This window comes from Oncorhynchus clarkii, chromosome 18, assembly GCF_045791955.1.
Source record: "Oncorhynchus clarkii lewisi isolate Uvic-CL-2024 chromosome 18, UVic_Ocla_1.0, whole genome shotgun sequence".
NCBI lineage: Eukaryota > Metazoa > Chordata > Actinopteri > Salmoniformes > Salmonidae > Oncorhynchus > Oncorhynchus clarkii.
This window is the reverse complement of record NC_092164.1, coordinates 49,634,567-49,647,508: the sequence shown is the minus strand read 5'-3', so window position 1 is coordinate 49,647,508 and position 12,942 is coordinate 49,634,567. Positions and strand designations below refer to the sequence as shown.

General features: G+C 43.4%; 1 protein-coding gene across 1 annotated transcript in view; it reads left to right on the top strand.

Annotated features, from left to right (window-relative positions):
• The window catches only part of LOC139373621 (lysophosphatidylcholine acyltransferase 1-like), a 38,930-nt gene that overhangs the window by 23,491 nt on the left and 2,497 nt on the right, over nucleotides 1–12,942 (top strand). Inside the window, exons 6-11 of the mRNA XM_071114339.1 lie at nucleotides 4,988–5,046; nucleotides 5,964–5,998; nucleotides 6,319–6,373; nucleotides 6,523–6,605; nucleotides 6,930–7,055; nucleotides 12,706–12,859. Of these exons, the coding sequence (XP_070970440.1) occupies nucleotides 4,988–5,046; nucleotides 5,964–5,998; nucleotides 6,319–6,373; nucleotides 6,523–6,605; nucleotides 6,930–7,055; nucleotides 12,706–12,859 (512 nt within the window). The remainder of the gene's footprint in view (nucleotides 1–4,987; nucleotides 5,047–5,963; nucleotides 5,999–6,318; nucleotides 6,374–6,522; nucleotides 6,606–6,929; nucleotides 7,056–12,705; nucleotides 12,860–12,942) is intronic.

The window sequence follows — 12,942 nt, the reverse complement described above, 5'->3', positions numbered from 1 at the left end:
TCTCGCTCGCTCGCTCGCTCTCTCTTTCGCTCGCTCGCTCTCTCTTTCGCTCGCTCGCTCTCTTTCGCTCGCTCTCTCTCTTTCGCTCGCTCTCTCTCTTTCGCTCGCTCTCTCTCTTTCGCTCGCTCTCTCTCTTTCGCTCGCTCTCTCTCTTTCGCTCGCTCTCTCTTTCGCTCGCTCTCTCTTTCGCTCGCTCTCTTTCGCTCGCTTGCTCTCTCGCTCTCTCGCTCTCTCGCTCTCTCGCTCTCGCTCTCGCTCTCTCTCTTTCGCTCGCTCGCTCTCTCTCTTTCGCTCGCTCGCTCTCTCTCTTTCGCTCGCTCTTTCGCTCGCTCTCTCTTTCGCTCGCTCTGTCTTTCGCTCGCTCTCTCTTTCGCTCGCTCTGTCTTTCGCTGTCTGTCTTTCGCTCGCGCTGTCTTTCGCTGTCTGTGTCTTTCGCTCGCTCTCTCTGTCTGTGTCTTTCGCTCGCTCTCTCTGTCTGTGTCTTTCGCTCGCGCTCTCTGTCTGTGTCTCACTCGCGCTCTGTCTGTGTCTCTGTCTCTTTGTCTCTGGATAGTGTGTGGTTGTGTGTCTACTGTGTGGGTCTGTTCTGTTTGTGTGTGCGTTCCCACTGTAGTGACCCCTCTTCATTGTGACTGTCCCCATAGAGTAATCCCTTCTGTTTCAACCCAGTGTCAACCTCCTGTCCCCATAAGCCATGCTTGTCTAACTCTGTCTCACCCTGTCTGGGTTTAAACTACATTCTGGGATTTAAAAAAGCACAAAATGGTGTCCCCACCATTTGTTAGGGTATCCAGCTGGGGGATAGGGCTAGGGAAATGTAACCACTCCAATTCATAGACTAAAGTATATTTTGAAGCTAGTCATTGTTTGATTAAATTCTTGTTTGTAAACAATGGAATAACATTCTTATATTTTGGCTTATGAAACGGGTGAATAGTTAGATATATTTAAATATCAAGAATTTAATTGACCACATTTCCCCAAATCCCAGCTTTAAATCCCTGTTTATCCATCCCTGTTCCCGTCTTTCAAATCTCTCTACAAAAATGCAGTTAAAAAGTAAGAACATTTGCAAATTGATAAAATAAAATAGTAACACAATAAAATGACGAAGCTATATACAAGGAGTACCGGTACCAAGTACTATGTACATGTGGGTATGGGGTGAGAAGCAGAAAATATTTTTAAATAACACTTCTACTTGGGAATAGAAGCTGTTCAGAAGCCTTTTGGTCCCAGATTTGGAGCTCTGGTACTGTTTACTCTGCGGGAGCGGAGAACAGACTGTGACTTGGGTGGCTGGAGTCTGACCATTTTTAGGGCCTTCTTCTGACACCGCCTGGTGTAGGGGTCCTGGATGGCTGGTGTGGTGTACTGGGTCGTACGCACTAGTGGCTTGCGGTCAGAAGCCAAGCAGTTGCCAAACAAGGCTGTGACGCAGCCAGTCAAGATGCTTTCAATGGTGCAGTTGTAGACCTTTTTTTTAGGATCTGCGGCCCATGCCAAATCTTTTCAGTCTCCTGACGGGGAAGAGGCGTTGTCGTGCCCTCTTCACGACTGTGTTAGTGATGTGGACACCAAGGAACTTGAAGCTCTCAACCATCTCCACTACAGCCTGTCGACGTGAATGGTGGCGTGATTGGCCCTCCGTTTCCTGTAGTCCATGATCAGCTCCTTTCGTCTTGCTGACGATGAGGGAGAGGTAGTTGTCCTGACACCACACTGCCAGGTCTCTGAATTCCTCCCTGTAGGCTGTCTCGCCGTCGGTGATCAGGCCTACCACCGTTGTGTCGTCAGTGAACTTAATGATGGTGCTGGAGTCGTGTGCCGCTACGTAGTCGTGAGTGAACAGGAAGTACAGGAGAGGGCTAAGCACGCACCCCTGATGGGCCCCGTGTTGAAGGTCAGCGTGGAAGATGTGTTGTTGCCTACACTCACCATCTGGGGGTGGATCGTCAACATCCAGTATCCAATTGCAGAGGGAGGTGTTTATTCCCAGGGTCCGTAGCTTAGTGATGCATTTAGAGGGCACTATGGTGTTGAACGCTGAGCTGCAGTCAATGAACAGTATTCTCACGTAAGTGTTCCTTTTGTCCAGGTGGGAAAGGGCAGTGTGGAGTGCAATAGCGATTGCGTCATCTATGGATCTGTTGAGGCGGTATGTGAATTGTCTGTGTCGGTGTCTCTGACCAATGCGTATTTTCTTGTTTAGTCCTCTGACTGGCTCTCTTCTTCCCTCTCATCTCTTCCTCTCCACTGTACTAAAATAGTTCTCAAGTCATTCTCACACAGACCTTCATATGTCTCCTTCATATCTCTCTCTCTCACTCTAATTAATTTATTTATACAATTGAAGTCGGAAGTTTACATGCACCTTAGCCAAATACATTTCAACCCAGTTATTCACAATTCCTGACATTTAATCTTAGTAAATATTCCCTGTCTTAGGTCAGTTAGGATCACCACTTTATTTTAAGAATGTGAAATGTCAGAATAATAGCAGAGAATATTATTTATTTCAGCTTTCATTTCTTTCATCACATTCCCAGTGGGTCAGAAGTTTACATACAATCAATTAGTATTTGGTAGTATTGCCTTTAAATTGTTTAACTTGGGTCAAATGTTTCGGGTAGCCTTCTACAAGCTTCCCACAATAAGTTGGGTGAATTTTGGCCCATTCCTCCTGACAGAGCTGGTGGAACTGAGTCAGGTTTGTAGGCCTCCTTGCTCGCACACGCTTTTTCAGTTCTGCCCACAAATTTTCTATAGGATTGAGATCAGGGCTTTGTGATGGCCACTCCAATACTTTGACTTTCTTGTCCTTAAGCCATTTTGCCACAACTTTGGAAGTATGCTTGGGGTCATTGTCCATTTGGAAGACTCATTTGCGACCAAGCTTTAACTTCCTGACTGATGTCTTGAGATGTTGCTTCAATATATCCACATAATTTTCCTACTTCATGATGCCATCTATTTTGTGAAGTGCACCAGTCCCTCCTGCAGCAAAGCACCCCCACAACATGATGCTGCCACCCCTGTGCTTCATGGTTGGGATGGTGTTCTTTGGCTTGCAAGCCTCCCCCTTTTCCTCCAAACATAACGATGGTCATTATGGCCAAACAGTTCTATTTTTGTTTCATCAGACCAGAGGACATTTCTCCAAAAAGTATGATCTTTGTCCCTATGTGCAGTTGCAAACCGTAGTCTGGCTTTTTTTTATGGTGGTTTTGGAGCAGTGGCTTCTACCTTGCTGAGCGGCCTTTCAGGTTATGTCGATATAGGACTCGTTTTCCTGTGGATATAGATACTTTTGTACCTGTTTCCTCCAGAATCTTCACAAGGTCCTTTGTTGTTCTGGGATTGAGTTGCACTTTTCGCAGCAAAGTACGTTCATCTCTAGGAGACAGAACGCATCTCCTTCCTGAGCGGTATGACGGCTACATGGTCACATGGTGTTTATACTTGCAAACTATTGTTTGTTCAGATGAACGTGGTACGTTCACGCATTTGGAAATTGCTGCCAAGGATGAACCAGACTTGTGAAGGTCTACAATGTTTTTTCCTGATGTCTTTTGATTTTCCCATTTTCCCAAGAGGCACTGAGTTTGAAGGTAGGTCTTGAAATACATCCACAGCTACACCTCCAATTGACTCAAATTATGTCAATTAGCCTGTCAGAAGCTTTTAAATCCATGACATAATTTTCTGGAATTTTCCAAGCTGTTTAAGGTGCAGTCAACTTAGTGTATATAAACTTCTGACCCACTGGAATTGTTATACAGTGAAATAATCTGTCTGTAAACAATTGTTGGAAAGATTACTTGTGTCATGCACAAAGTAGATGTCCTAACCGACTTGCCAAGCTATAGTTTGTCAACAAGAAATTTGTGGAGTGGTTGGAAAACTAGTTTTAATGACTCCAACCTAAGTGTATGTAAACTTCCGACTTCAACTGTGTCATCCAGAGTCTCTACTCCTACAGTATCCTAGTGGTAATTGTTCCATTGCAGCCAGAGGTCAGGGTAGTCTTCAGCAGTCTCATGACCAGGCTGTACTACTGTATTCATTATCACAGGCTGGTGATGTTGTGTGTCCCCGGGGTGAGGGTTGTCAGAACCTCAGTCATCGTACACACACCGAAAGACAGTCATCCACCCAGCATGAATTCGGCTTGGGCAGTATCCAGATTGTCATACCTTCATACTGACCTTGTATGAACACAAGGGGCACTATTTTCCAACCCCACTTAGCCTCTGTAATGCAAGGGTTAGCAATGCTATCAAGTACATGTAAAATCCCATTGTGAATGCAAGCTAAATGCTAACTAGCGTATTGCAAACATTTTATACAGTCTCTGACAAACTATTTGCAGGACAGACATCCCAGCTCATAAGGTCATGCATGTAACTCAGAAATGCTACTCAGTTTGCTGCACGCATAAAACAAGTATTAGACAGCAAGGCTCTTGATCCAGGAAGGGATTATCTGATGATACCAAGAGAAGCTTAATAATTTTGCATGAAGCTAACCACTTAGCTAGATAACTAGCTAGCTCCTAAATTAGCAAACCAAATGCACAACTGAAAATCATTTAGTTAACTTAATAGTTATGAGGTCTAGCTGGCAAACATTCACCTGGTGCGTGACTCACAAGTCTCTCGTTGTTGTTTGCTTGTCAGCTTCATTATCAAAATAATTATGTGACCAGTGAAAAGAAGAGTACGATCTGCTACATTCCCTAACGTATTACACAAGTTGACTGCAGGTATTTACTTAAAGTAGCAACAAATATTAAAATTTATTTAATTTTTTTCTTTAAAAAATAATCATTTTCCGGTGTTGACGGTATTAAAAAAACATCCCGTGGCTATTTGCAAATACACCGTTTTAGGGTATACTGCCAAAGCCTAGTATGAATATGCTTCTTTAAAAAAACTACAGACACACACTCACTCAGTAACCTTTCTCTCTCTTTCTCTCGCCTCAGGGGCCTTCATTCCAGCAGTTCCAGTTCAACCAGTAGTCCTGCGTTACCCCAACAAAATGGTGAACGCACAACTAAGCTCTGCTTTCTTTCTTTCTTTCCTCCCTCCTCTCCTCCAAACCATCCCTCTCTCCCTTACTGCTTTCCTTTACATACCTATCCTTCTCTCCCTCCCTCCGTTGACGGTTTCTCTCTTCTCACGGTGTGAGTGTCTGTGCAGAGTGGCTTCATGCTCGTGTGGTTATAGTTAATCTCTCTCTCTCTCTCTCTCTCTCTCTCTCTCTCGCTGTCTTTGTGCTCTCTCCCTCCCTCAGGTTTCATGTCCTTCTCTCCACTGCCCCTTCACACCCGCATTAATTATAAACCTGTGACTACCTGCTCTAACTTGAACTAGAAAGCCATGTGCAGTAGAGAGACTCCCCGGCTGCATCTCAATAGTCTAGTGGCTTCCTTTCCTCGTCTCCTTTCCTGCATCTCAATAGTCTACAGTGGCTTGCTCTCCTCATCTCCTCCTTTCCTTTTCCTGCAATAGCACAAAATAACTGAAAGTAAAAGCAAGTCTCAAGTAGACGATCCTCCATGTTGCTTTCAGCTGTCCAGTGTTTTCAGACCAGTGCAGACAAAGGAGAGTGGAGAGGAAGCCCCTGTGTAGGCCTCAGTCCTGCTGTGTGTAACCAATGAACACACTGGGATTTTGTGTCCGAGTGTTTCGAATGGATCCAATGCTTTTAAATGGGAGTTATCGGTTGTTGGATGAATGACAACAGAGATGATTGTCTGACACAAAAATCGCGAATGGTCCATCTTTTGACAAATGCAACTCGTCCGAAAATAGGTGACTTGAGTTGACCTTTTGAAAAAACGGACAATCATGTACGATTTGATCCCTGTTCATGTATCTCAGTAAGCAGAGGAGATGCAGCGTCTGTAAACCCCAGTCCTGCGGTGTGTAACCCATTTCTTCTTCCTCTTCTGATAGGATACCATCACATGGACATGGCAAGGCCCTGGAGCGTGAGTATCTCTTCCTCGTTTTACATTTTTTATTTTGCTCTCTGTCTCTCTCTTTTCTCTCTCTCCTCTCTATTACTCTTCTCCCTCGATCGCCCTCTTTCTGTTTTTTTTGTGGAGAGGTCTGGCAATATGATTTAGATTAGAGGATGCTGTTGTGTATTCAGGCCTGTGGTTAATCTTCACAATATCCCCCTGCACAACTTCCCTCTCTTTCTGTTCTTTCATCTCACCCCCCCCCCCCCCCCCCCACGTCAGTCTTTCCTTCTAACTCCTTTTCCCTTTCTGAATGAACTGATTACTCTCTCACTCTCTCTACTCAGGTTTGAGATACTGTGGCTGACACTGTGCCAGTTTCACAACCCCATAGAGATTGAGGTAAGGGTTATTTTTTGAGGTAAGGGGTTATTTGACGGCGGCGTATTAGACAGTGGGGCATCTTCCTGCGTACAGACATTGACAAAAGAATGTGAAGAAGTAAAGAAACGGAAGATGGACGGGTGATATGACTTTTTCTCTCCCTCCAGTACCTACCGCTCTACACTCCTTCAGAGGAAGAGAAGAACAACCCTGCTCTGTTCGCCAACAATGTCAGACACATCATGGCCAAGTTAGTACTGTGTCTGTGGCCTTATATCAAGCTTTTACATTGAGTTTACATCTGTCTATCTGTGTTTCTTGTGCTTCTCGAAATGCCCGCCACATACAGTGAGGGGAAAAAAGTATTTGATCCCCTGCTGATTTTGTACGTTTGCCCACTGACAAAGAAATGATCAGTCTATAATTTTAATGGTAGGTTTATTTGAACAGTGAGAGACAGAATAACCACACAAAAAAATGCAGAAAAACACATGTCAAAAAATGTTATAAATTGTATACAGTATATCTGACATGTCAGGGGTGGGTCCTGACAGCCCTCTCTGTGCTCTGATAGGGCCCTGGAGCTGCCCATCACAGACCTGTCATTTGATGACTGCCAGCTGAGTCAAGCAAAGGGCCCGTTGCGTGTCCCTACCAACAGCAGCCTACTGCAGTTCAATAGACTCGCTCGAAGGCTCAGGTGAGTTGACTTTACCATTGGTCTTTCAGCATTATTACACGTCCTTAACAGTTTAAGAACACTGACTTGTTTTGCTGTTCATAACAAAAGATTGACGTTGAATAAAATAAGAGTATTTAAAAATTCTAGAAATGTTTATTCTAATCTCTTACAATCTATTTTCGTTTAAGTGTCTGAATGCGTAGGTAGTGTATGAGCGATCTCCTGTACCTCGTTGTCATACTGGAAAATAATACTGGGTTTACTGGGAAATACTAAGACTAATACTAGTGGTTTACTGGTCAAACTGGGCAATACCACTGGGCTTACTGATAATACTGAGAAATATTACTGAAATACTACTGGGCTTACTGATAATACTGGGAAATACTACTGGGCTTACTGATAATACTGAGAAATACTACTGGGCTTACTGATAATACTGAGAAATATTACTGAAATACTACTGGGCTTACTGATAATACTGGGAAATAGCACTGGGCTTACTGATAATACTGAGAAATACTACTGAGCTTACTGATAATACTGGGAAGTACTATTGGGCTTACTGATAATACTGGAAAATATCACTAAGGAAACAGGCAGCTCTGTGTCAAATGGATACAGTGCATTTGGAAAGTATTCGGACCCCTTGACTTTTTCCACATTTTGTTACATCCTTATTCTAAAATGGAATAAAAAAATCTACACACAATATCCCATAATGACAAAGTGAAAAACAGTTTTTAGAAATTTTTGCAAATGTGTTACATAAGTATTCAAACCCTTTGCTATGAGACTTGAAATGGAGCTCATGTGCATCCTGTTTCCATTATCATCCTTGAGATGTTTCTACAACTTGATTGAAGTCCACCTGCGATAAATTCAATTGATTGGACATGGTTGGGAAAGGCGCACACACCTGTCTATATAAGGTCCCACAGTTGACAGTGCATGTCTGAGCAAAAACCAAGCCATGAGGTCGAAGGAATTGTCCATAGAGCTCTGAGACAGGATTGTGTCGAGGCACAGATCTGGGGAAGGGTACTAAAAAATGTCTGCAGCATTGAAGGTCCCCAAGAACACATCAGTCTTAAATGGAAGAAGTTTGGAACCACCGAGACTCTTCCTAGAGCTGGCTGCCCAGCCAAACCTGAGCAATCATGGGAGAAGGGCCTTGGTCATGGAGGTGACTAAGAACCCAATGGTCACTCTTGAAAGAGCTCTCAAGTTCCTCTGTGGAGATGGGAGAAACTTCCAGAAGGACAATCCTCTCTGCAATACTCCACCAATCAGGCCTTTATGGTAGAGTGGCCAAACGGAAGCCACTCCTCAGTAAAAGGTACATGACAGCCTGCTTGGAGTTTGCCAAAAGGCACCTAAAGACTCTATGAGAAACAAGATTCTCTGGTCTGATGAAACCAATATAGAACTATTTGGCCAGAATGCTCAGCGTCACGTCCGGAGGAAACCTGGCACCATCCCTACGGTGAAGCATGGTGGTGGCAGCCTCATGCTGTGGGGTTGTTTTTCAGCGGCAGGGACTGGGAGACTAGACAGGATCAAGGGAAAGATGAATGGAGCAAAGTACAGAGAGATCCTTGATGAAAACCTGCTCCAGAGCGCTCAGGACCTCAGATTGGGGCGAAGGTTCATCTTCAAACAGGACAACGACCCTAAGCACACAGGCAAGACAAGGCAGGAGTGGCTTCAGGACAAGTCTCTGAATGTCCTTGAGTGGCCCAACCAGAGCCCGGACTTGGACCTGATCGAACATCTCTGGAGAGACCTGAAACAACTGTGTTTCAAACCTGAAAATAGCTGTGCAGCGACGCTCCCCATCCAACCTGACAGCGCTTGAGTGGATCTGCAGAGAAGACTGGGAGAAACTCCCCAAATACAAGTGTGCCAAGCTTCTAGCGTCACAACCAAGAAGACTCGAGGCTGTAATCGCTGCCAAAGGTTCTTAAACAAAGTATTGAGTAAAGGGTCTGAACTTTTGTAAATGTGATATTTCAGTTTTGTATACATTTGCAAAAATGTCTCGACCTGTTTTTGCTTTGTCATTATGCTGTATTGTGTGTAGATTGATGAGGGAGAAAAAATATTTAATACATTTTAGAATAAGGCTGTAACATAACAATGTGGAAATAGTCAAGGGGTCTGAATACTTTTTGAATGCACTGTATGTTGAATACTTTAAGATACTAGATCATACAGTATTTCAAAGTATTTGAGATGTACTTGATTTAGTCATTAAACCAGTGGTTTTCAATCTATTTTTCAGCGGGACCCTTTTTAAAAAATTTTCTGCCAAATGGGCAGCTCCAGACTACAATAAATGGCTTCCTAAAGAAAATCAAATCCAAACCTGGCCAAAAGAGCACTCTTCCTTGGCTAAATGGAGAAATCTGGAAATTGATGAAAGAACGAGATTATGCTCTAAAAATAGCCCTAAAATCTAAATTAGAGCATGACAGACGTAGGTTTACCATGTTGAGAAATAAGGTGATGAAAGAAATCAGACAGGCCAAGGCAAACTTTTTTATTAACATAATTGGTGAAGCAAAGGGAAATTCTAAATTGAAATGGGAGAATCTAAAACAGTTAACAGGGAAAGACCATAGTAACACTGCAAAAAGACTAGAAATCATGGTGAATAACAATCTAACACAGGATGCAGTCGAAATAGCAATAGCCTTCAATTCCTACTTTATTGACTCTGTCAGGGTACTGACACAGAACCCCTCCACTTGTTTCTTGGGCTCGGTGCTAGTGAATGACACTCAACCTGTCTTCATCATCTGAGTCAAAGGTGAACAAGGTGATTAGCTCACTAAAGAACTCTAAAGCCAAAGATGTGTTTGGGATAGACTCTACCTTTCTTAAAAACTACAAAGAGTCACTCATTGGCCCCATTACTAAGGTCACCAACACATCTATTGGTCTCGGTGTGTTTCCAAGGGTATGGAAGTTGGCCATAATAACGGCCATCTTTAAATCAGGCGACCCTGCTGACGTGAGTAACTACAGGCCCATTAGTATACTACCTGTGGTGTCAAAGGTTGTTGAAAAGTGTGTAGCAGAACAACTGATTGCCCACCTCAACAACAGCCCCTTCACATTACACTCCATGCAGTTTGGCTTCAGAGCGAAACACTCCACAGAAACGGCCAACTGCTTTCTTCTGGAAAATGTGAAGTCCAAGATGGACAAAGGGGGTGCTGTTGGGGCTGTGTTTCTGGACCTAAGGAAATGTATGCAGATGATACAGTGATATATGTGCATGCAAAGAGCAAACAACAAGCTGCACAAGAACTCACTACTGTAATGGTCCAGGTTACAAAGTGGCTCAGTGACTCGTGTTTGCATCTCAATGTGAAAAAAACTGTTTGCATGTTCTTCACAAAGAGGGCAACAGATGCTACTGAGCCAGATGTCTATGTGTCAGGGGAGAAGCTCCAGGTGGTATCCGATTTTAAGTACCTTGGCATCATACTTGATTCCAACCTCTCTTTTAAAAAGCATGTGAAAAAGGTAATTCAAATAACCAAATTCAACCTAGCTAATTTCCGATTTATACGAAATTGTTTGACTACAGAGGTAGCAAAACTGTACTTCAAATCTATGATACTCCCCCACTTAACATACTGCTTGACTAGTTGGGCCCAAGCTTGCTGTACAACATTAAAACCTATTCAGTCTGTCTACAAACAGGCTCTCAAAGTGCTTGATAGGAAGCCCAATAGCCATCATCATTGTCACATCCTTAGAAAGCATGAGCTCTTGAGTTGGGAAAATCTTGTGCAATACACCGACGCATGTCTTGTATTCAAGATCCTTAATGGCCTGGCTCCCCCTCCACTCAATATTTTTGTTAAACAGAAAACCCAGACATATGGCAGCAGATCCACAAGGTCTGCCATGAGAGGTGACTGTATAGTTAGTTCCCTTAAGGAAAAGCACCTTTAGTAAATCTGCATTCTCTGTGAGAGCTTCCCATGTCTGGAATACACTGCCATCAGACACACATAACTGCACCACATATCACACTTTCACAAAATGCTTGAAGACATGGCTAAAGGTCAATCACATTTGTGAACATGGCCCCTAGCTGTGTGTTGCCGCTTTCCATGTTGTCTGTTGTCTGTAGCTTGTGAGGTGTGGAAACACTTTGTTGCTTTTATGAATTTTGTCTTGCTGCTTTTTGTTTTATGTTGCTCTGTCTGTATGCTACGTCTTGCTTGTCCTATGTTGCTCTGTCTGTATGCTATGTCTTGCTTGTCCTATGTTGCTCTGTCTGTATGCTATGTCTTGCTTGTCCTATGTTGCCATGTCTTGCTTGTTCTATGCTGCTATTGTCTATATTGTAATTGTTTTTAATAACCTGCCCAGGGACTGCGGTTGAAAATTAGCCGGCTGGCTAAAACCGGCACTTTTACTGAAACGTTGATTAATGTGCACTGTCCCTGTAAAAATAAAAAATAAACTAAACTAAATATTTTACAACCTTAAAATCTGTCACTTTAGATTTTCACATCAACAAGTAACCTTCATTCAATTTTCGTCTCTCCTATCAAGACTAAGAGAAATGCATTCACTCAAAACAATTTTATTTTTCTAATTGTCTTTCTCAATAACGTTTGTGTATTGTCCTATAAAATAATCTGTACTCTTGACCTGACTGCAGTTCAGCGTCGTAACTGACTTCAGTGGGCAAATGCTCACCTTCGATGGCCACTGGCACGCTGCAGAAGTGTGCTCATCACGGTTGAATCCCGGTTCCAACTGTACCTGGCAGATGGCAGACAGCATGTATGGTGTCGCGTGGGCGAGCGGTTTGCTGATGTCAATGTTTTGAAAAGAGTGGCCCGTGGTGGGGTTATGGTATGGGCAGGCATGAGCAACGAACACAATTGCATTTTATCAATGGCAATTTGAATGCACAGAGATACCATGATGAGAACCTGAGGCCAATTGTCATGCCAGTCATCTGCCGCTATCACCTCATGTTTGAGTGATAATTCACGGCCCCATGTTGCAAGCATCTGTACACAATTCCTGGAAGCTGAAAAAGTCCAAGTTCTTCCATGGCCTGCAAACTCACCAGACATGTCACCCATTGAGCATGTTTGGGATGCTCTGGATCGACTTTTACAACTGTGTGTTCCAGTTCCCCGCCAACATCCAGCAACTTCACACAGCCATGGAAGAGGAGTGGGACAACATTCCTCAGGCCACAATCCACAGCCTGATCATCTCTATGTGAAGGAGATGTCGTGCTGCATGAGGCAAATGGTGGTCACACCAGATACTGACTGGTTTTCTGATCCATGCCTCTATCTGTATTCTCAGTTGTGAAATCCATAGATTAAGGCCTAATTATTTTATTTCAATTGACTGATTTCCTTAAATGAACTGTAACTCAGTAAAGTCTTTGCAATTGTTCCATGTTGTTTATATTTTTGTTCAGTGTGTGTGTGTGTGTGTGTGTGTGTGTGTGTGTGTGTGTGTGTGTATATACTGTGTGTGTATATAGTGTTATTTTGCGACCCCCACTGCAATTCCCCTGTTGTGACCTCAACTTTAAATACCACTTCATTAGCTTCTAGCCACACCCCTGGACAGTAGTGGGAAATGTAGTTCTTAACCAAGTGTTCTCTATGTGCAGGTTGAGAACAGGGACTACAGATACAGTCTTACAGCAGCAGGCTAGCAGAGCCAGGAACATTTGGGGATACAGACTGGGATTGGAGGACTTTGCTCAGTACCTCGACCTACCTGTGACGGACATGCTCACAGAGTTACACAGCCTTTTTAACCAGGTAGGTACCTAATACACACCACACACAACTCACATACCAGTAGTATCCCACACACACTACTTTTATTCATGCAATCAAAATTA